Here is a 25,056-nt window from a genome sequence, read left to right on the forward strand (position 1 = left end):
TGAGATAAAATCATACCCTGTATATTGTATTGTTATATATTGTATTAACAATTTGTCAATTAAATATTTAACATTATATTCTGCATAATTGGATGTTTTAAAAAAAAAAGAAAACACTGACAAAAACTATACACGTTTTAGGGCTGGACTATATGACAATATTATATAACATAGATATAAGTGATCCCCCGGATTTAGACCTACCTATATTGTATTTATATAAAGCATTGTAAAACATGTATTTCCCTGGCGTCGAAGTAAGGCATGTCAGGAAACATGATCCCTGGCTGCATGTCAATATCCATGGATCACTGTCTCTTTGGTAATTTGTAAGGAACATTATTTTGAGTCCAACCTTTAGTTTAAACTGATAATCATTTTTGCAGTTTCCCCTATTAAATGCAGTCATGCAGCAGGCTCTTTTGCCACTCAGTCCGGCTGAGGGGGTGTGTTCTGGCAGGAAAGTGACATCTGTGCATACCCTCTATAGCAGTTGTGCCCAACCCTGTTCCTGGAAATCTACCTTCCTGCAGAGTCCAGCTCCAGCCCTGCTCAACACACCTGTCTGTAATTATCAAGTGCTCCTGGAGATCTGAATTCAGCTGTGTTTTATCAGGGTTGGAGCTAAGCTTTGCAGGTAGGTAGATCTCCAGGAACAGGGTTGGGCACCCCTGCTCTATAGCGACAAATGCAACAAGGTGAGGTCTGAAGCGTCATATATTTGTGTGTGGGAATTTGAAAAAAATGGTCTATGACACAGAAGAGGGACAGAATCTTACTGGAGCGGGACTGATCTCTATGTGGGGGACAAAACTTCAAATTTGTGAGCAGGAAAACTGCGCAGACCTCTAGCCTCATTCCCAAAACGAATGACTCGAGTGGATTCATTATAATGAAACAAAAACATAGAGAGACTAGACAATATAACTGAAATGCATACCCAAATACATAAGTATTAATTCGGATTTAAGTTGAGAACTTGAATTGAGAGCTTGTGAATTGTAACCGAATTGGAGATTCTGTATCGATACCCAGCCCTACTTGGGCACAAAAATGGCGTCTGAATTTAAGGAATGTCAATATGAAGAATTTAAGTATAAAAGCACAGCTTAAGACCATCCACCAAATGGGATACATTAATTTGTTCTACTATAGGCACTCAGTATAAATGGCATATTTTAACACTACTTACATTATCTTAACAGGGTAAAAAACTATAAAATGGATATTGTTAGAATCCTACAAATATAAATATCTCTCAATAAACATCTAGTGGTTGATGTGATTGTTAGGCTTTAACAATATATATATATATATATATATATATATATATATATATAATATATATATATATATATATATATATATATATATATATATATATATATATATAATATAATATTTAGATTTTTGTTTCAAATAAGAAGTGGTGCCTAGATGAGAATTAAAAAAAAAATAATAATTCTTTACATTTTTCTGCAGCATCTAAAACCCCCCCCCAAAATATTAAGACGATCATGAGTAAAACACATCTGCAAGTGCTTTACACTTTTCCGTAACACAAGCATGTTGAAAAGAACGCACATAAAGGGAGTGTGTGGCTTTAAGATTCACCTGTTTGTTAAAGCGCTAGCTGCAAAGATTCTATTCACACATGTTCTGAACTAAAACACTGGCATTTACACTATATTTACAGCATCTACAAGTTTACAAACATACACACTCGTTTAAAGGCCATTCCGGCTGGTATTCTGTTTTAAGTTTTACAGTTGTCTTTTTTGGTGAGACGGGGCGATTGGTTAGGATAGCTTTAGGGGGAACCCAGCGAGGTCTTGAACTGTAGTGCGGGCGGCCCGCCCGAGGGCAGGGAGAGAAGATCGAATCCTCTTACTCTAGTGGGGTTTAGGAGCTAGCATATGGGAAATAATGTCTATGAGGTGGTCCAGGCCGTAGAGGTAGCCGTCTTCCCTGTTACCCTCCACCCAGGTGGCCCTGTGGCTCAGCTCCTGCCCCTCCGGCAACGGTGTGGTCTTCCCAAAGTCTATCATCCACACTTTTGCCTGCTCCCGTTTGTCATGGACAAATAATAGAGAACTGCCAATCACCTGAGCACGAGAGAGGGGAAGAGTTAGACATGCACGACACGGAAATGCCTTAAATGTCAGAGTCTGTTCATTGTGTGTGGCATCTTTAAATGTTTCGTCACAAATACACTCGTAAACATGACACAACAGACACAAAGATCCTGTTTCCATTATATTTGTGCAGCAAACATACACTCACTTATTAAACAGATATTTGTGATAACTGTGCCCTGTTTTCCAGCATACAGTTTGTTTTTGTTATCTATTGATGTGAATAAACAAGGCTTGGTGTTTGCATAGCCTGTTCTACCTCCTTATATTAAAACAAAGTTCTGACACTGCCGATGCATGAAGTGTATCTAGTGTATTTGTCTATAAAGTCAATTAGAAGAGGTTGTGAAATGCAAGGCATGCAAACAAGCTGCTCTTCTGGCTTCAAGTATCCAGTGTAGTCAGATACAATTATTTCAGAGCTGGTCTTTGCATAGATGCTATTGTGTATTATACATTTTCCACATTTTCACATGTTCTTATCACATGGGTTTGTAAAAGGTAGCATTTGTTAATTCCTCTATGGTTGTTAGTGTAGCTAATGTGTCTTAATATGATAAACAAAAGAGTGACCGTTTACCTCGTGCGTTTTGAAAAATGATGAAACTTCCAATGTGTCCCTGATCTCTTTCAGACGGTTCAGATAGGAATGCTTTGGGAAAAGAGATAAAGTATAAGCAACTATAAAACTTTAAAAATACCCACAAATGTAGTGTCACAAATACTTGTTCAGTATCATATTGGATGGATGTATAAAAAAATATTTTAATTATTTTGTAAAAAAAAAATATATATATTTTTTAAAGAGTTATTTAAATGTGGCAACTCTTTACAATAATATTCTATGTTAACATGAGTTAATTGCTATAGTGTGAAGTAATATTGAAAAAAAACAAAATACTTTTCCAGCATTTATTAATATTGGTTAATGTAAATTTCTATACATTCTTATAAATTCTTTTAAAATTGTTTAAATGAACATTATTTAATGTATGTATTAGACATTAACAAAGAACAATATTTTATTTATAAATGAACATGAATATAGATAAATAAATTGAAATAAAACTTTGTTGTTCAATAAATGAACCTTATTCTGACGTTTTATTTATATATATATATATATATATTATATATACAAACCCGATTCCAAAAAAGTTGGGACACTGTACAAATTGTGAATAAAAACAGAATGCAATGATGTGGAAGTTTCAAATTTCAATATTTTATTCAGAATACAACACAGATGACATATCAAATGTTTAAACTGAGAAAATGTATCATTTTAAGGAAAAAATAAGTTGATTTTAAATTTCATGGCATCAACACATCTCAAAAAAGTTGGGACAAGGCCATGTTTACCACTGTGTGGCATCCCCTCTTCTTTTTATAACAGTCTGCAAACGTCTGGGGACTGAGGAGACAAGTTGCTCAAGTTTAGGAATAGGAATGTGGTCCTATTCTTGTCTAATAAAGGCTTCTAGTTGCTCAACTGTCTTAGGTCTTCTTTGTCGCGTCTTTCTCTTTATGATGCACCAAATGTTTTCTATGGGTGAAAGATCTGGACTGCAGGCTGGCCATTTCAGTACCCGGATCCTTGTTCTACACAGCCATGATGTTGTAAATGATGCAGTATGTGGTCTGGCATTGTCATGTTGGAAAATGCAAGGTCTTCCCTGAAAGAGACGACGTCTGGATGGGAGCATATGTTGTTCTAGAACTTGGATATACCTTTCAGCATTGATGGTGCCTTTCCAGATGTGTAAGCTGCCCGTGCCATACACACTCATGCAACCCCATACCATCAGAGATGCAGGCTTCTGAACTGAACACTGATAATAACTTGGGTTGTCCTTGTCCTCTTTAGTCTGGATGACATGGCGTCCCAGTTTTCCAAAAAGAACTTCAAATTTTGATTCGTCTGAACACAGAACAGTTTTTCACTTTGCCACAGTCCATTTTTAAATGAGCCTTGGATCACGGGCATCCAGTATGGTTATCTGGCCTTGACCCTTACGCACAGAGATTGTTCCAGATTCTCTGAATCTTTGGATGATATTATGCACTGTAGATGATGATATCTTTAAACTCTTTGCAATTTTTCTTTGAGAAACTCCTTTCTGATATTGCTCCACTATTTTTTGACGCAGCATTGGGGGAATTGGTGATCCTCTGCCCATCTTAACTTCTGAGAGACACTGCCACTCTGAGAGGCTCTTTTTATACCCAATCATGTTCACAATTGACCTAATAAGTTGCAAATTGGTCCTCCAGCTGTTCCTTATATGTACATTTAACTTTTCCAGCCTCTTATTGCTACCTGTCCCAACTTTTTTGGAATGTGTAGCTCTCCAAAAAATCCAAAATGAGCCAATATTTGGCATGACATTTCAAAATGTCTCACTTTCAACATTTGATATGTTATCTATATTCTATTGTGAATAAAAATATAAGTTCATGAGATTGTAAATTATTGCATTCCTTTTATATATATGAAGAGAAAGAGAGAGAGACAAAACATTTTAAAATTAAGAATTAAGTATATATTTGGATACTAAACAGAGATTTAAACCAGCATTTTAATTGTCACTAGATGAGTCCACACTTGGAATTATTAGTGTTACTGTAATCAGATCATACAGTACCATGCTCTGTTCTAATTCATGCCAAAATAATTACATTAATTTAGCATTTAAATCAGATGTTGTTTATTGTGGAAATAAAAGCAAGTTTATCTGTAAAATCTAAAGCACATTTATCAGATGAATCACAGAGCATGTAAGTGAATCAGGATGCACATCAAGTTTCAGGACACACTGTGGACAAACATGGGGTTAAATAAATGCTCCACAGGAAGCCAAGGACAAGTTCTTTGGAACTGTTTGTCTATAAGGCTTAACTTGAAGGAAACACCCCTGTTACAACATGGGAATCCTGTCATGCAATATAATTTCTTTGTGCTAGGTGCAAACATCCTATTAATATTTAAACCAGTAAGATTGCATTTACAGGACTTTAATGTCACAGGAATACAGTCATGTGTCAACAACTGCATTATGCAAAGCGCTGTGTATTTGCATGTGTGTATTTCTCTGTAATATAATCAAGTTTGTGTGCATCATAAAAAGTGGTTTCCCCTGACAGCAGGTGAGCTTTCGTTGCTTTCAAACATCTATAACTCTGAAGGGGCTGCACCACACAAAGGAAACCCTTAGGTTCACAAACCACCCTGGGGGGTAAATGAGAGAATTTAGCTCCACCTGTCACTCGTTTCCTCTCTGTGTGCCACAGGGGACATTAAAATTGCCAGAAGGCCCTAAAGCACCTAAACAGTTGAGCACAGACTTACCAGGATGTTCTTGTTTCCTTTGACAAAGTCTTGGAAGGCCTCAGTCACTTGTTCTCGCGTCTTAGTCTTTTTAAAGTCCCTGTTTACTGTTCCGTCCTCATTCTGTAGAAGGGAAAGGGAAGATTAATTCATTTTTTGTCATAAAAAAAACCCGCAAAGTTGGGTTGTATCGGTATGAGATTTTCACAGTATGATAACCATCTCAGAAAATATCATGGTTTCACAGTATCACAGTATACAGTATTGAACAATCAATTATTATTATTATAATTATTATTATTATTATGATAATCAGTTAAAATTACCAATAAATGAGAATTGTTTTGGGTTGAACAAAATTTGCTTTATTATAACAAACTTAAAAGCATTAGTTTGTTTTGTTTATTCAAATTTCAATAATCAAAAGCATAATCAATTAAATTTAATAACTTATTATGGATTAGATTAACAACTTGTATTTAAAAAACTGCTTGACTGTCTACTCTCTGCTGTCGACGACATCTTTGTCCTGTGTCGGCCACCGTAGCTTCTCTATGTGCTTCGAAAGGGAGTGGTGAGTGGTGGACGTTGATTCGTTGAGTCGTTGATTGCAATTTGGCGCTTAAAATTTAAAGTATGTAGTACACTAAACGGCGCCACTCATTCACACAGAGACTCAAAACAAACAGGTATATTTATACAGCAGTCTTTTTGCATTTTAATATTCACAGACCTAGACCATGTTGCGTTTTGATCTACTGTACAGCCCTGCTTTCGTTTTATTCATCAATCCATTAAATTGCGTGTTTTATGTGATATCTGCATTATACAGTAAATTCCATTTTCATGACTGGAATCCGGGATTCCCTCTGCATTACGGAAATTATATGGCTTTGAGTTAAAACGGAACATACCTGCATCTGCTTATGTTCTCGAACATGTTCGATGTGTTTCCTACTTTAGCAGCTACTTTGCGTCCACATTTTATAGGATATCTATCCTGAGGACAAACCCACGTTTGTTTTTTCTATATTATCATACCGGTATATCGTTGCAACCTTTTTCTAAATCATGAGTTTTCATAAGTCATGTTTTCATCATGTACAATTGTGACAAATTTCAAACCGGTAGAAATTTGTGAACCAGCAGAGGTTTTTTTTAGACTATCATCTCTATCGTGGTTACACTCACGTGATCTTGCTGTTCCGCATGGTCATGAAAGCTTATCGTTTACATGCATTTTTAAGCACTGTGGTTTAAAAACAAGTGATTTTTAAACCGTTGAAGCGCAGTAAGTAGCTAAACAGAACTAATTTTGCTATATGTATCTTCTGTAAGGTTTTTTTTTTTTTCAGTTTTTTTATTAAATTATGAATTTTCAAAAGAAACACAATTTTGAATATGATATAAGATTTCGATCATATCGCCCACCCTAGAAAAGACTATTTAGAGCCACCCAGGGAATCCCCCATCCACGAAAAGAGTGAAAGAGGGGGAGAACCTCCCCTTTGTGCTAATGGAAAGTGGAAAAGGAGAACCTATCCTTCCCTATTCATGCAGGACATCTGCAGAGCTCTCATTAACGAAGATTTATTTTGGAAAATCATGACAGAGACCAAACATAAGCTTTCTAATCTCCTCTTGCTTGTCTTAATGGAATCACGGCCGCCTGGTTTGGCTTAATTAGCAGAAGGTTTTCAAACTTGTATTATGTCTTCTTGACATTTTCCATGAGGGTGTATTTACATTATTAGGACCGTGTGCTGTAGGCCGGAATTACAGAACTGAAATCATGTTGTGAGAGCTGCAGCCTGTCACTGACTGATGTTGAGCTCAAAGAACGTGCCACGAACAGGCTGTGTGTGTGACAGAAACATTCAGTCGCAATCAACCTCTTGAAAAAGGCCAATCCTGCCCCCTCACCTGAGTATGAAGTTCGGGATCTAATTAAAACGTGTGGGTTCAAGATTTCCGTGATTTCCCAGATAAAAACATCACTGCGCTTACAAGATCCCTTTTATTAACTCATGATTGAAGTTAAGCTCAATCGACAATGTTGTGGCATAATGTTCGTCCTCATAATTTTGGCTCGACCCTAATTTTCTTTAAAAAAAAGCAAAAATCAAGGTTACAGAGAGACACTTAAATTGCAAATGAATGGGGCTAATTTTTGCAGAAATGGAAAGCTTACAATTTTATAAAAGGACTTATATTACAGTAATTCTTGTATGAAAGCATGTGTATTATTTGAGCTGTAAAGGAATTATAATGGCAATGAAGTAAAATTGAACTTATAATCCATTATAATTATGTTACTGCTTTTGTAAAGCGTCCTTGAGCTTGGGAAAGGTGTTATATAAATGAAAAATTAACCATAACATAACATTAACATTACATTGAAAAGTTCAGTAAACCAAATTCATGTGTGGAAGCTTGAAGCTTGTGAAAATGTGAATTTTAATCAAATAAGAGAGATCATACAAAATGCATGTTATTTTTTATTTAGTACTGAGTAATATATTTTACATAAAAGATGTTTGCATTTAGTTCGCAAGACAAATAGTGAACTTCCATGTAAGGGAACCTGTGGTGTATGTAGATAGAAATGGCTCATTCTAAGGTAATAAACATGACAGTTCATTATGTAAGGTCTTTATACACCACTGAAAATAGCTGAATTTATTAAAATGACCCAGTTCAAAAGTATGTGAACCACTGTTTCTTGAAAAAAGTTCAAACATTCACTGATGCTCCAGAAGGAAACACGATGAAGATGTCACAATTTTTTTTATTTTGTTTAAATATCATTGTTTTTCATTTAGTATTGCCCTTCGGAAGCAACAGAAGATACTTGCATGTTTCCCGGAAGAAAAATTAAGTACAATTTACCTTGATATTTGAATTCAAAAGTTTTCACTCCCCGGCTCTTAATGCATCGTGTTTTCTTCTGAAGCATCAGTGAATGTTTGAACCTTTTTTAATAGTTGTGTTTGAGTCCCTCTATTGTCCTCAGTGTGAAAAGATGAATCTCAAAATCATTCAGTCACTGCTGAAAACGGTTCAAATATGCAAAAAATGCTTGAAAACTGAAGAATCTGCAGGACCTGGAGGAATTTTCTGAAGAACAGAGCTCAGTTTAACTGCTCAGGATAAACAAGAGACTCATGAACAACCATCATAAAAAAAAAAATAAAAAAAACAGTCGTGGATCATCCAGGTAACCACACACAGTATTGAGAATCAATGGTTCACACACTTTTGAATGGGGTCATTTTAATAAATTCAGCTATTTTTTTTTGTCTTGTGAACTAAATGCAAACATCTTTTATGTAAAATATCTTACTCAGGACAGTACTAAATAAAAATAACATGCATTTTGTATGATCTCTCTTATTTTATTAAAATTATTCATTTTCACAGATTCTGCAAGTGGTTCACATACTTTTTCTTGCAACTGTATTGCTAGGCAATCCTATAATGAGAGATCTAACTATGAAAACAAAATGCCTGTGAAAAGGTAAATTGCAGGTTTTCCAGACTTTGGACTTAATGTGAACTTATATTATTTTACTCGCACTGCTGTCCGTCATCCCATTAAAAACCTCTTTTTCTTAGGCTAGTTAACTTATGTTCATGTTTCCCTCATTCATGTGTTGAGCGCAAGTGTGCCGCACAAGTCCTGAAAAGCGAAGCCAAAGCATCTCGCTCACCCCCAGGTGATTGGTCTAAGTATAGGTCATAAACCCCACCCTCTCCATGTAATTAAATGGGACATGAGACAAACTAAACAATTAAATAACACTTTTTCTAAAGATGGCTTATGCCATTTTATGTAGTTTTTATCACGCTGATGTAAGTTTAAGTGTTCGTTTTTTAAAATAGGTTTGGGTTTAGTTATTTGATGATATAAAAACGGGGGTGTGACATCATGATTAACAGCTTCTCTGAGCGAAGTAGTCACTGAGGCACCAACTTACTTTTTTCGGGATTTTAGGGAGGAGATTGGAGCTTTATACTTTTTATTTCACACCGACACAATGAGTTGTTCTGCAGTAAACCGTACTAAATGATTCTGCAGGAGTGTGGGCGGGGCCTTGATAGTGCGCAGATCCACTTCACGCTCACTACTGCGCAGAATCGGGTCCCAAGTTCACTACTGTGCAGACTCAGGTCCCGAATCAGCACAAGATTGAATCAGCACCATATCGGGACATTGGCAGCTTCACTTTTCAACAATAGAAAAGAGTGGAGGTGTGTCGTCCATATTTTTTTACAATCTATGGTTGAGCTCCACATCAAGGGCCATGAAGTAGCGATGCTGGGAGCAGGGAAATCTATTAAGAGTGCCTTGTTTTATTAATTATAATATCGATATTTGGTGCCAGCAAATCAATTCTCATATCACATGAAGGACAACGATATATTGCCCTATTGATATTTTGTCCCACCCCTACACAGCAAAATCTCCAGAGTAAAAAATCAACTCTGCTCAGAGTATATATGGCCCCTCTCTAAATAGTGTTAAAATAACACTGAAGCAGAGTTAAAGTTAATGAGATAATTAAGCAATTAATAAGGCAGTGACTGAAGTCAGTTGTAGTTCTTGTGTTTCTCTTTTCTTCAGTGATTTTGCTTGTTAACAGCAGGTGTTCATCACTAATGCACAATCATCACTTAATTAATTGCTTAATTATCTCATTAACTCTACTTTAGTCTTATTTTAACACTATTTAGAGAGGGACCATATGTACTCTGAGCAGAGTTGATTTAACTCTGGAGATTTTGCTGTGTAGTACCCACTGAGAAACAACTTAATTTCAACCTTTCAGTTGAATGTGTAATAATGAAAACAGTGTAATTTCGAAATGCAGTCGATTATCAATTAATGATAATGAAAATACTAGTTAATGATTTCTCTGACATATGACACATCCTCTGGAAACATGTGCAAAGTTCCTTAAAAGCTTTCGTGACCGAACGTCTCACCTTGATGCCCTCAATACGGAAGCCTAGCGTGGCGGTGGAGCTGATGGTTTCCCTCCACTGCATGTAGCGCGGCTTAGTGACTGCTTTCTGTTCGTTCTCCTTTGCCGTGGGGGCTTCGGGATCCACCTCGATCATCTTCTGGTACATGTCAGCTCTCAAGCTAGGCTTCTTCCTGGCTTTCGTCAACTCCTCTTCCAGATATGTCCTACAACAAGGGAGGAAAAAATGATCCACTGGCTCAGTTTCTGTCATTTAACTTGTTGCTTGTGTTGCATCATCAGTCATATTCTGTTGAAATTTGCAGTGCATACTTAAGTGTAGTTATCTTATTAGCTAAAGGCATGATAACTAAATATTTATTCATTCTTTATTCTCCAACTTGACTTTTCTTGGAAAACACTGCCGTAGAAAACTGGGAAGCGCACTGAATTTGTGTAAATCTGAAAGCATTGCATTGTTTTCTTTGGACAGGCCAGCAAGGGTTCTGTTAATATCCTGCCCATCTGGTTATCTCTATATTTGTCCATGGCCGCTGCCGTGATTCGGTCAGGCTTGCAACAGCAAACAAAGCAGTCCCAGGAACAACAGAGATGAGAAAGTCGAGACTTGAGAGTAGGGAAAAAAGTGATGAGCGATGGCCGATGTGTATCAAGGTCTCCCTGCACCAGCCGCAAACAAGCACAGCTATCTTTCACCAGATTAGATGACACAGAGCTACTCCTCTGCTAAATCTCTAGGGAGTGAGGTCCTTGTTCAAGTTCTTTGGTGCTTTGAATGTATAACATCTGTACAAATAATAGGTCAATGGAACTATTAATTTTAAAATAACACAAGATTTTCAGCAGCGGACGTGCTATTGCATAAGAGGAAGATAAGAAAAGATGAAGATTCAGTTTTTGCAGGGAGGGAAATTTTTTGGCATACTTCATTTTTATTAGTGAATTATAGGTTAATTCTCTCTTTTTCTATTTCTTATATTTTACACGAGAAGAAATTTTCAATTTGAACTCTTTCAAAACAGGATAGAAGAACTATATAAAACATATAAAACATTCTAGATTAGCTTCTAAGCACAGTAAAGTGTTATTTATGTACTATTATAGTATTTACACATACTATTATAGTATTTATTCATATTTTGAATTAGTTTTTGTGATATTCAGTTTCATTAACCAAGAACAAGTATTAATTCATTTTAAAATTAACATTTTTGAAACTTTTTTAAGGTTAGACAGTCTTAGAGCGTTACTGAGTTGGTTGCTAATGTGTTGCTAGGCAGTTGCTAAGGTGTCCTAGGTTGTTGCTAGGCGGTTAATGAGGTATTCTGGGTGGTGCTAAAGGTATTGTGAGTGGTTTCTTGGGTGTTAAATGTTTGCAGTGATGTTAGAGTGCTATGTTGTTGCTAGGGTATTCTGGGTCAGTTTTAGGTGGTTCTGGGTCTTTTCTAGGGTTGTAGATAGATTTTTATAAAGTGAGGCATTGTAGCAGCATTGTGGTCAAATCTCAGAAACTGACCTGACACCCATCTTGCAGTCCATGACACACGGTAGGTCAAAGTCTGCCAGCAAGTCCTCCATCTGATTGTACCTCTCTCCATCCTTCTCTACATCTCCATGGTAGGCAGGAACGTAGGGCTTTAGCACGTCTCTCATTAGCCTGTCGAGACATTGCTGCTCACACTCACAGTGTTTCTTCAGGATGCGACCGTTAGCTCCAGCCTTGAAATTGCCTGAAGAGAGCAGAGAGAAACAAATAGCATTACAACAAGGGATATATAGTGAGCATTAGCACAAACTGTTTTCCTATGATTCTGTTTTTTTCTTTCAAATTCAAAGCAATTCACTATGCACTGTTTTGAATGTATTAACTGGCTTTGATTCATGAAGTGGTCATCTGTGCCTCCTTTTTGAGGCCTACCTGCATGGCCAGCCAGCTGGATCCAAGGGTACTTCTTCTTGAAGGACATCACAAATGGTGACCAGTGCACCATGTTCTTGATCTTCTTCCATGATTTATGCTGTTCAATGACAAAAATAGAGCAAAGTGAGTCCCTGTTTAAAGTTACCATGAATCAAAATTGGCAGTTGTTTTTTTGCAGTATTTATTCACAATTATTTATCTGTGCACATCTTTTTTTTAAATTCATGTGCCCTCTTTGTCTTTAATCAAAATAACTTCCCCTCCCTCTTGCAAAGACATCTCTTCTCTGACGACGTGTTTACTGGCGCAAGGACGGGACAACCTCTCACTCAGATCACACCAACAGCAAACCATAACCATCCAATCAGTTCACAATGGACAAAATCAAGTCCCATCCTACATTTTTTTTTCCTTGTTCGAGAAGCTGTTTCACTTGGATATACCTCAAAATAGTAAAGAAAAGACTATTGCAACTTCCTTTTTATGTCGACTATGTTATAAAACTAAAGCAGCAATAGCAGGGTATTTTACACAACATTTTCAAGCTCTTTTATAATTATTAAGCATGCTGTTTTATGGCATTGTGTTATTTGAGAGTGTACATGGATATTTATATTTTTAAAAAGTCATTTGTCACTACAGGAAAAAAAAAATGCTTGTATCATGGTATTTATACAAAGACATTAAGCAGCACAACTGTTTCAACACTGATATTAATACAAATTTCTTGAGCAGCAAATCAGATGTTGCCATCACAAAAATAAATTACATTTTAAAATGGTAATAATTTCTTAAATTGTAATCTTTAAAGTAGTACTGCTTTTGATTTTATATATATATATATATATATATATATATATATATATATATATATATATATATATATATATATATATATATATATATATATCTATGTTATTTTGAAATGCATTATACATGCCTGTTGGAAGATGAGTAATTACTTATATAATGAGATGGTGGGGTTCATTTTCCTACAACAAAATCCAGACTAGCACAACATGCAGGAGAATAAACAAACAGGTCTTTTGCATGTATTTACATACGTTTGCTGGCACTCCTATAGTGGTCAGTGCTGATTTCATTGTTTACACAGCTTAGTAAATTGCTTTAAGTGAAGGATTTATATACAAAATACATTCAGATATCGCACATAAACGAATGAATTGTGATCACATCAACGAATATTGCGATCACATCTTTATCAAGCTTGTTTTGAACCATTGAATGATTTCACCAGGAACCATCTCAAAATGTTCTTGCTCTGTTTGGAAATACTCACTCCCTGCAGAAAACTGGCTCTGTTTTCTAGTTCGAGAGGAGCTGCTCTGTTGAGCCATTACACTGTTATTCCACTTCACTAAATGTCCTTGAGCGAGAACTCTTTAACTCTCCATGTTGGCATGGTAAACACATTCTTTATTCCGCTCTCAGTGATAGATGAGGGGTTTCCTCGGGTGACCAGGGAAGCCTCTCTCCCCCCCCAACACAATTTGAGCCAGCTCTCCCAGGAAGAGTAGTTCATTGCTGGGCATGCTATGACCACAAATCAGCCTCCTTCCAAATCTAGAGAACCTGTCCGGCCAACAAACACAAGCCACAAAGTGCATTCAAAATCTGTTGAGAGGCACTTTGTCATGCATTTTGAGCAAAAAAAAAGAAAAAAAAAAAAATTGTCAATAGATTCAAACATGAAATAACCCGTACTGTTATAAAACACATTAAAGTCATAATTAAATTACAGTGATTTGGCAGTTGAGATCTGTGCTTTTTTTCCTGAATTGCTATGACATCATTAAAGCAATTATTTATTCAGCTACATGTGGTTTCAAACCTTTGTGACGCAGAATACAAAACTCTTAAATTCTATTTCTCCATATAATGAAAGTGAATGTAGAGGTTGTCAAGCTGTAAAATTACAAAAATTACTAATCTTTGAAATCAAAGTTATCCTAGAAATAGTACATGTGACTTCTGCATTATATTTATATATAGTTTTGTGACTAAAATTTTCTCATTTTTTCACTGAAAATCTTCCTCTAGTAAATAATGTGAGTACAGTGGCTCTACCTTAATATTATAAAGTGACAAGAATACTTTTTGTGTGGCAAAAAAACAAAATCTAACAATCAACAATATCTAGTGATGGGCGATTTCAAAACGCTGCTTCGAATCTTTTGTTTCGAATCAGCAGTTCGTGATTTCAGCAATTTGGCAGTTTGACACGCGGTCCGAATCGCTGATTCAAAACAAAAGATTCGAAGCAGTGTTTTGAAATCGCCCATCATTAGATATTATTGAAAAGTCGTTATTTTGTTTTTTTGCCACACAAAAAGTATTCTCGTCGCTTCATAAAATTAACGTTGAACCACTGTACTCACATGAACTGTTTTAAATATGTTTTTAGTTCTTTTCTGGGCACTGAAAGTGTAAATTAACTTGTTGGTAATAGCTGCCTCACTGAGCCATCAGATTTCATCAAAAATATCTTAACTTGTGTTCCAAAGATGAATGAAGGTCTTACAGGTGTGAAACGACATGAGGGTGCGTAATAAATAACATTTTTCATTTTTGGGTGAACTAACTCTTTAAGAACTGGATTTTTGATTTAAAATCATTCAGATCAGTTCTGTGAAATGAATCAAACTATTCATTGAAAAGATGTGACTAAATGAATGTTGAATGTTTGTTCACAGACTGGATGTCAGTTCTTCTGTCATGCAAAGGAGAGCAAGAGTGGATGTCTAGATTTTTAGTGAGTAAATTTTAGTCTGTTTAACATTCAAAACAATCATATGACTTCTGAAGATGGTGCATGAGTAATATTGAACCCCTTTTATGATACTTTAATGGTGCTTTTTTGTCTTTTTGGAGATTGATACCCACATTCACTTACATGTACATAGACAGCATAAGAGAATGGCCAGTTTGAAACAACATGAGGGTTAATGAGAGTAAATGAAGACAGAATTTTCATTTTTGCATGAACTATTTCTGTAAGCTGAACATTTCTCTCTGTAGCGTCTATGCCGAAAAGGTCTGATTTAATTTAGTCTAGAAAGAAGCCCATAAAAGGTATGAACTATCATCTGAGAGCAGCAAGAGTTTTATCTGTCACATGAAGGTTGTCCTGTTCTGCTCCAGTGGAGGAAAACCGTTCCTCCCGTCCATAAGATGCTGTTAGAGAGGGGTCGGGAGCAGTGGCATGTCTATAAGGGCTGGTCTGTTTCTTGTGTCCCCTCCATGTCCCCTACCCTCCCTCTACTAGAGTCACCCCTGGAGACAATTGTGGAAACTCTGTGATCCAGGGGTCGCCACCGTTGTTTGAGAAAGTAGAGGGCTGATGTTAGTAAGATTGTAATTGTGTGAAGGTTCCCTTTGAGCCTTTTTATAATTGGCCAAAAAGCGAAAACAAGAAATCACATGCCGAATATAGTGCTTTGATATAAAAATTTATTTATTTTTTTAGGTTTAAGTAAACATTTATTTCATTTATTATTTCATTTATTATTCATTATTAAACATTCTTTAATTTATTTTTGTATTCAGACAACATGCCTATAAAGGACACCTTAAAAAATATTTTTCAAAATGTGCTTTTGTGTGTGAGATTAATTTAATAATAATAATTATTATTTTTTATTATCATTCTATCATAGTGTGAAAAAAAAAATTAAACAAGCAATTTACGAAAGTTACCTAAAACACCTTTTTTTTTTTCAGCGGATTAGCTAAGATTACTGTATGTGATGAGAAGAGAGGTCTGATCTGTGAAATAAAACAAAATAGCTACAGTATGCAGAGGTTCTGGTTAATATTGAAGCATTTGACGTGAAACAGATGCTGTCGGTGTGCTGTTGTTTGGGCCACTGCAGAAAGCACTTAAAAACATAAGGATTGATGGACAGGTAGTGTTTGCCAGACATTAAGATGAGAGGACCACAGGGTCCTACCTCCCGATGACTACACAAATTAAAATTCAGTGGAAAAACAAAGTGGATCTGAGAGAATTTTCTATAGTGAGGGAAATATTCAGGATGTGGGAAAACAAAACAAGTGGAAAACTCGCAGGAAGAGATGGGAGTTGCAGAATTAATCAGAGAGCCACAGTCAGGTCAAAATGCCCACTGTAGAAATCAAGAGCTTTAGATCATACAGACTTTTAAATGTGTCTGACACAGTTGTTTACTTTCACAGCTTTGTTTCCATTTATAAATTGTGAGAATTCTGGTTGTAAAAACACCCAACCAATCAGCTGGAACTGTAACCAATCTGTAAGCCAATAAGCAGGGTTTTATTATTATTATTATTTTTTTTTTTTATTTATTTTTTTTTTTAGCATTTTCTGCTGTGATGTTTGGGGAAAATATGCTTAATACTGCACTCTTATTGATAGATGAAAGCATAATCATTAGTCAAAAATATTTAATAACTGAACATGCAAAGGGCCAGAATGTGATTTTACAGTCCAACTATGGAGAAATTAGAATCTATTACCTGCAACGCTGTGACCATCAGGATGATTGACGTGGCAAAAAAACCCAGCACGGGGACGATAAAATTCCAGATGTGCGTGATGAAAGATGACATGGTAAAAATCTGTAAAATCACGCACTAGTGTGCTGCGTGCAATCACAACGTAAGCTGGAATTTGAGTGAAGGAAAGTGCAGGGCAATGTGAATTTCTCATTTGTTTCCATACAAAGCATTCAAAAGCACAATTGGCCCATGCAAATATGCTGGTAGGCCAAGCTCAACGTGCAGAGACCACATTAAAACTCTATGGCATGCCGGTGAGGGCCACGAGCAATGCAAATGTTTAATGTTCTTCAAACTCACCTGTAATTCTAAGAGTTTGGAATAGCAGAGGAAAAGCTTTTATAACAGCTGCCTATGATTTATTATCCCTTGAAGATGAAATGTATTGCACATTTGCATTGTAAAAACTTTAAAATTTTTAGTACTAGAAAAAAGTTTAATTATATTAAGTCAGTGTTTTGTTGATGCTTTTGCTCTTTCTGTGACTAAATCGGTTTCATGCGTAGGTGTCTAATGGGTCTGTGGTGTGTTAGTCAAGAGGGTCAGCCATCTGAATGTTTAAATAATCTTTAAATAACAGTGTCACCAGTGTTTTCAGACTGAGATGAGGTCAGCACCTTGTTTTGACATCGCCAAGGTGATTTGTGAGAAACTGACTTCCTTTTCCCGAAACGTGATGATGAATGAAATATTTTTGTGACTGTTGCAGACCCAAAGACGAGAGAGATTTTCAGAGTGTGTCTTTCATTATAGGTATACAAGTTTTACTGGAAACAACCAAATCTATTCATAATTTTAAAGGAATAGTTCCCCCAAACATTGTCATCATTTACTCACCTCCATGTCATTTTTAAACTTGTATAACTTTCAATCTATGGTGGATCAAAAACTCTAAAAATAAATAAATAAATAAAAATATATAAATCTTTTTGTGTTCCACAGAACAAACAACAGCCTACATATTTGGAATGGGTAAGTAAATGAAGACCGTTTTCAATTTTAGGTGAACTATTCCTTTACATTTTCATATAATATGCTTTAAACAGTTTTGAAAGTCATTCATAAATCTGCAACTTAAGATTTCATCATACATAAGAGATTACATCAATCACAATGTGTTTTTAGGAGCTTAATTTTACTTCTAGTAGGTAAATTTGTTTTGAAGTCATAAATAGTGTTAAGGTTTGATGCAATTAGTCTACGTATCTCGTAAACAAGCTTTTCTAGCCAGGGCAGCTTGCATAGTCAGGGTTTGATATTTGCATGCAAAAACACATTTGAATGGCTTAGTTTGTGGTTGGAAAAATGCTTAAAGGGTTAGTTCACCCAAAAAAAAAGAAAATTCTGTCATTTACTGATCCTTTTCTATGCCACTGCAATAAATGACGACTGAAACTTTCGAACATGAAAAAGGATGCAAAAGCACGGCAAGCATTATGAAAGTATCGTAAATGTGGTCCATATGATGTGTGTTACATTCAAATACTTTGAGTCACGTGATAGTATTAAATAAATAAGTTGTTAATCTTTCCCTTGAATCAATGACTTAAACTCACGAACTGAATTAATTTGATATCTGAAAGACCAGTTTCAGACCAGTTTTGAGACTCATCTAACCTGATTCAGATTCAATCAGATTCAAAAGAATGATTTAATCACAAATTGGACATTGCTGCATCTCTCACATGAATTCTTATGACTGTGGAAAGCTAGATATGAAGATTTTCAGTGAATAACTGATCACATTTCACATAACGCTATTATATAATACTATCATATGGCTTCAGAAGATTTGGAATATGCTTCACATTTATATTTTTATGGTGCTTTTTATCGTTCTTCAACTCTCATTTTTTTATTCCAGAGAAGGAAAAAAACTGTTTTTGTTTCAGTAAGAATGTTAAAATCAACTCCAGATGTAATGAACTGATGTGAAATTTATAGCACTATGAGAAAAAAATTCAGGTGTACTACTCACTCACACATTATTTAGAGCATTACTCATTACATTAATATTTTTTTTTCCACTGAAAAGTATTTGCTGCAAGTAAATTTACATCAATTTGCAGTGAACAGTTTTTGAAGCACATTCAAATTCAACTCAATTTTATATTACATTCTGAATGTGTTGCAGATTATTACCTAGATTGGCCTTGCTCATTTTATCATAAGCATGTAAAACAAAACCCTGAATATATAAAACATCAGTTTAAAAGAATACTCTTTTAAGTTTGTGTGGTGAGAATTGACATCTTTAATAGTATTTGATGGAATGCACAACAGGGTCAAAAGGAGAACTAAAGGTGAGCGACCTCCTCTCTGATGATAAATGCAACATCATCTCAAAACCACAAAAGTTTCCGAAGGCAATGCACCCTGGGAAACACCTATGAGTTCAAGTAGATCTTTGCATGCACTGCAGCACTAGAAGACTATCAAGTCTTGCTTATTTTGCTGAAGACCACAAATTGTTAGTCTGTAAACATCAGCCCGCAATAACAATCAAACCAAAGGAGACATAATACTACATAATCTTATGATGAGCCTAATAACAAGATGTAAGTGTTTTGCACTCTTGACTTTGGAATGACAGAAAAATAAACTGTCCCATAGTAGAGGATGTAAATGCGACCACAGCTCTCCATTACTCATTTAGCCCCCCCTCCCATCTTAAACTCTTCTCCCTTTGCTATTGTATAAAGCCACTATCAATAGCTCAGGGTTTTGTTAATTTGGGCAGCGGAAGCTGCAGTGCCGTATCGCGAGGGGAGCACTCCATGGCTCTGGGTCGTGCCATTGTTCTGATAAGGGCAGGGTGAGCTATATCGAGTGCAAGGAAAGGGATGCCGCTCTTTACAGCGTCTCCTTGACCTCACGGGTGTTGTTAAAGTTTCCACTGAGCACTGAGGGAGGAAGTGGCTTTTAACCCCTTGAGAGGAACCTCTCTGCGAGACAGGAAAGTGCAGAGGGCTCTGAGACAGTATTTTCCACATCTGCAAGCAATACTCAGCAACATGGCCAAAGACTGGGTGTTATTTTCTGGAGGCTAGACGGCCACCATTAGCCCTTCAAGTACCTAAATGCATCCGTGGTCAATGTAGCCAGCCTTACCACAAGCTTTGTCATGTTTTCTGTGTGGTAAGACCAAAATAAGGCAAATTATCATTAAATTATGTATATAGTAATAATAAAACAAACAAACAAACAAACAAAAAAATGTCCAGAAAGACTTTACCTAAATTTAAGCATATCTGGTTATGGCTACCAAAAATAAATAATATATAATGTAAATGAGTAAAGTACACTTTCATATTACAAGTTAAAATGAAATGAAATGAAATTAAGTTGTGACAACATGTTAAACTGAACTGCAAAAAAATCTTTTTGAGTGTATTATATTGCATATTTTTTTAATTCCATTTTTATTTTAAATCAATACTCAAAAATAATATCAGAGTGGTGTAGATCAGGAAACAAATATTGTGATCTTGAATCTGACAAAGACAAGGTTGGTTGGTTGTTTTGCTTCAGGCTAGACAAATGATCTTCAAGTGAAAAGTTGTATATATTCACACATTCATTTTTGAGTGTCAAATGTCAGCTAGAGTAAATGGCACTTTAAATTCTGTAACATGCTAAAGCGTAGTGCTTTCATACAGGAAAACTTAAGACATTTAAGATCAGCATATGTATCTTGAAAATCCTGAGCTACAAGTTTCCATTGGTCAGGTACATGTCTAAATTCCATCAGACCATGTCTGTTCAGAAAAACATACATGGGTCAAAAAATTGGGTACAGTGACACTTTAATGCTGTTAGAGGATATTAGAAGGATATACAGCTCAACACTTGTCAGATAGTATTATTTAGCATGAATTCCTATTTGACAGTTGAAAACAAGACTGTCACATTCCTTCACACTCCTGCCCTTTCAAAGTATGTCATAGCTGTTCCTGCTTGTCTTGAAACCGGTCTTTTCCCATCAATGACAGGAGAGCTATTTCACAGAAGCAAGACCTCCCATTAAACTGCCGTTTTACTGCACTCTAATGTACACAAAGGTGTAAGACGCTGAGCAGAAAGTTGTATCATTTGCTCCTTGTGAAATTCATTGAAATAAAATACATCCTCTTCTTTACACATTTCCTTGTTTGAAGATGACGTAAAATGGAGTAGGGGTGGGTCTGCTATGTAAGGGAAAATGTACACAACATAATAGCTCTGCTCCAAAAAAAAAGTGAGCTGCCTACATAGGAAGCTACCTAAATAGGCTGCGACGTAATTGTCATAGAACCTCATTTGACCGGTCTGAAACATTCTACATATACAGCATCCACACAAATATCAGCACGAGAGACGTAAATGTTGCTAAGCTAATATTGTGATTCTCCGATAATCATAAAACATACATAATTTGATTAAAATAACATTTTTATATTGTAAAAATATAATCTAAAATATTTAATATTGCAATTTATATATATAAGCTAATCATGGTACCATCCAACATTAATTATATGAATAATTTTAATAGCATGTCCATTCAAAACCCGGGGTCAACCATGTTGCACAGTAAAGAGATCAGCAGAATCAGATATTGGATACCAATCGTGTCTAAAGTAAAAGTAAGCTGGTGCGACAAAAAAAAAAAAAAAAAAACAGATATGGTCAAAAGATCAGATCTGTGCATTAAGACTTGCAGTGTAAACACGGCCTGAGTCATACAATTTTAGATTTTTTTTGTGTGTGCGCGCCAGTATAAATAGGCTAAGAGAGAAGAAAAATTACATCTATCAGTTCCCTGAGATTGTGTTACACTGGCACAAAAAAATCGCAATCCATTCTGAGCCACTTCCAAATGTGGTTTTCAATCGGATACATATTCGACATCCAACCTATGTCCAAACGCATATATCCGATTCCCCTTGGAATTCCAAGCCGCCACAAGATGAGAGCAACAGTTTAAAGATAGCTTTTTAATGTTGTATTATGAAGCAGATGCTCCTGTATGAGCTCGCACTACTGAGGTAGAAAATTTATAAGACCTTACACACACACACACAGAAAAGAAATGTGTTTTCAACCTTTTCCCCGTGAATTGTATAAATAAAACTTCGATACTGACGGCTACATTATATTTGTCATTATATTACATAGCGATGCTGCTAAGACGTAGGTAACTCTCTCGTTATCTTATTCAAATTTATTTAAATAAATGTAATCTTACCGCGTCATAAATTTCAGTTTAGAATTCTAGATCTAAAGAACTGTAAATAAAATAACAAATGAAAATTAACATTATTTACTAGTATATAACCGTCAAATTTTGCACCACAAGCATCCATGAATGCTTTGAACTTATCCATGCTGGCAAATCATGGTACCACCCAACGTGAATTATATGAATAATTTTAATAGCATGGCCATTCAAAACTCCACCATGCTGCATAGTAAACAGATCAACAGAATCAGATATGGATACCAATCTTGTCTAAAGTGAAAGTAAGCAGGCGGGACAAAAAACGGATATGGTCAAAAGATCAGATCTGTGCATTAAGACTTGCAGTGTAAACACAGCCTGAGTCGGTGGTCAGTTATTCAGTTTAGTGGCACGCATGCCATGACTGACCAATTGGAATTATTGCACTTAGCCACACAATAAGGATAGGCACGCAGGTTTTAACGGGGGGAAGGAGTTGCAGGCCGTAGGTTACGCCTGTGCATCAAAGTCACCACTTCAAGAGAGTCTAGTGAAGTGCAGGGGGCATCAAAGAAGTAGCTCGCTGCTCATTTCCAGGAGTGAACCATTACACTCATCTGTTTCTGAGAAAGGCAGTCACAATAACATTCCTTATCTCAGCCAGCTGTGCTAAGAATGGCTCATGTCATTCTGTGTCTCTTCTTCTTTATGTAAAATTAGTAGAGGTTTACCAACCATGCAAAATGAAGAAAAAAAAAAAAAATTTAACTCCAAAAAAAAAAAACCCTGCAGCTCTTTCCTTCCATATTAAGCATAAACAACCACATATTAGTAGTAGTAGGGTGGTTTCCCCATATAGTGTTCTACGGTGCATACAAGTGAAGACTACAATGTTAAAAAAAGTGGTCAGAGCAAAAAAAAAAAAAAAGGCCGGTGCACTTCCTGTCTGTTGCATATGAAACGGCTCCCTCCAGCAGCACTGCTGCAGCAAAGAACCCCAGCTGTTTGAACCAGGCATGCCTTGACGTCAGCTGGTCGCCAGGCAACCGTCAACCACAGGGGTGTTACATTTTCCATTGCTCGTAGCCTTCAGATCCTCCAGTGTATCATGCTACAGCACTTGTATGCTCACAGTTGGGGAGATAGAATCAACCTCACACAAAAACTGTTTGTGCTGGGTTGGCTCACACGGTGCTGCTTGAGTGTAAGAGTTCAGAGCAAAGCCACGCTAAGACTGAACAAATATTCTGAGCTTGTTTTGTCAGTCTGTATCTGGTTGCTGAACATTTATGCTTTATTTGAACAACACATTTAGTACATTTAGTTTTTGGCTTTAAAGGATTTTTTTTTGCACTTAAAATACTCGCTCCGGTCCTTGTTTTATTGTTTCAACATGTCAGCTTCTGGCTCAACCAGTGGTGTGAGTTTGGGGGTGGGGCTACCTGTTAGTTTGATTAATGGAGGATTGGATTCAGATTAATTTATTTAACCATCTGATGCTGCTCGTAATGAAATGAATGTACTATATTTTAGTTCAATAATGTTTTTTATTTAACATTTTGTATTTTTAGGGAATTTCTGGTGCTAAATTACATTTATGGAATAGTTATGATCCATTTATATTACCTGTTAACCACATTTTGAGCATATACTTGAAAATGATTCCCCAACTTAAACTGTTGTAAATCTTGAATGCTTTGGAGCACAGACTTAAGTTTAGTCTCTAAGACACTTGGCAGATTATTGCTGAAGTGAAAAAAGTTTAAAAAGTGAAACCAAAAAAGTAAGGAAGTTTGTTTATTATTATGAAAAATGCACAAAATTTCAATTTTTAAATTTTATATGAAAAATATATTTTCCAAAACATGTTTTACTCTAAAACTGTGAAAAAAATTATAGCCATAAATCTAAACAAGTTGTGCTCCAAATCTGAGGTTGATATCTGAAAAAATGATATCTGATATCTGAAAAAAAAAAGCGCTCAGTAAGATTTAGTTTGGGCGCAATACCAAACGTTTCCACTAGATGAAATTTGTCTCCCATTTCCAATGCGGACATATTTTACTGCGAACAGTACAAATGTGACTTTTTTTTTCAAGACCATTTAACATTTTCAAATGTTGTGTGTTTCTGTTCACATAGCAAGTGCCAATACAATTCCAATGAAGTAAAACATTTAAAAAACCAAAACGTTAAATTTTTGGGTCAATAATTACTGAACAGCACCAGAGGGTTAAATTGCTTTTCTTTTTTAAATCTTTTTTTTTTTTTTAAATCATCCAATTAATTGATCAAAGAAATAACTGCCAGATTAATTGGTTGAATCAAAAAAAATGTTGCAGCTCTAAAACCAATAACTAAATACGCATTGAGTAATAGTTTTAGCAAACTCACATTCGTTCAGACTCTCTTTCACTTTATAACTCTCACTTTTCACTATCCAATCAATTCATGATCTCCCAAATGGTGACTTGTGACTAATTAAATAATTTAATGCCATCTATGATACTAAGAACAACAACATTTCCCAACAAAGCGGCACTCATGTGAGTGTGTTCATTCAGTAAGCACAGTATGTATGACATGAACATGTGTGCCACACACACTATCTCTAGAAAGCTGTCCGCCCACTTTCTGTTGCCTGCCGCCTACAGCGATCCACGGGCCTAGACATGTTTCATCATATCTTATTCAAATTTGCACATAAACTTTAAAACCTGTTGGGCTTACATTAGGGATAAAACAACCATTAATATGCCAGAGCTTATTAAAAAGTCAACATCAAGGCCTACATAAGCAGAACAAATAGAGCACTATTTTTGAGCTTTACATACCAGAGATGTGTAGTGCCTAATACTCTAAAAATATTACAAAAAAGCAGTGGTTTTCAAAAGGTTTTACTTTAAGAGAGATTTTACACTGGACATCAG

At 35.8% G+C, this 25,056-nt stretch overlaps 1 protein-coding gene across 2 annotated transcripts in view; it reads right to left on the reverse strand.

Annotated features, from left to right (window-relative positions):
• Positions 1-1,437: 1,437 nt before the first annotated feature.
• itpkb (inositol-trisphosphate 3-kinase B) overlaps positions 1,438-25,056 on the reverse strand; it is a 32,830-nt gene continuing 9,211 nt past the window's right edge. For both annotated transcript variants that reach the window (XM_067383156.1, XM_067383157.1), the window contains 6 exons: positions 12,367-12,466; positions 11,965-12,178; positions 10,450-10,654; positions 5,485-5,586; positions 2,716-2,787; positions 1,438-2,105 (listed from right to left, as the gene is read on the reverse strand). In XM_067383156.1, coding sequence (XP_067239257.1) covers positions 1,893-2,105; positions 2,716-2,787; positions 5,485-5,586; positions 10,450-10,654; positions 11,965-12,178; positions 12,367-12,466 — 906 coding nt within the window. In that variant the 3' untranslated portion in view covers positions 1,438-1,892. The remainder of the gene's footprint in view (positions 2,106-2,715; positions 2,788-5,484; positions 5,587-10,449; positions 10,655-11,964; positions 12,179-12,366; positions 12,467-25,056) is intronic.

Source organism: Chanodichthys erythropterus, chromosome 4 (assembly GCF_024489055.1).
Source record: "Chanodichthys erythropterus isolate Z2021 chromosome 4, ASM2448905v1, whole genome shotgun sequence".
Classification (NCBI taxonomy): Eukaryota; Metazoa; Chordata; class Actinopteri; order Cypriniformes; family Xenocyprididae; genus Chanodichthys; species Chanodichthys erythropterus.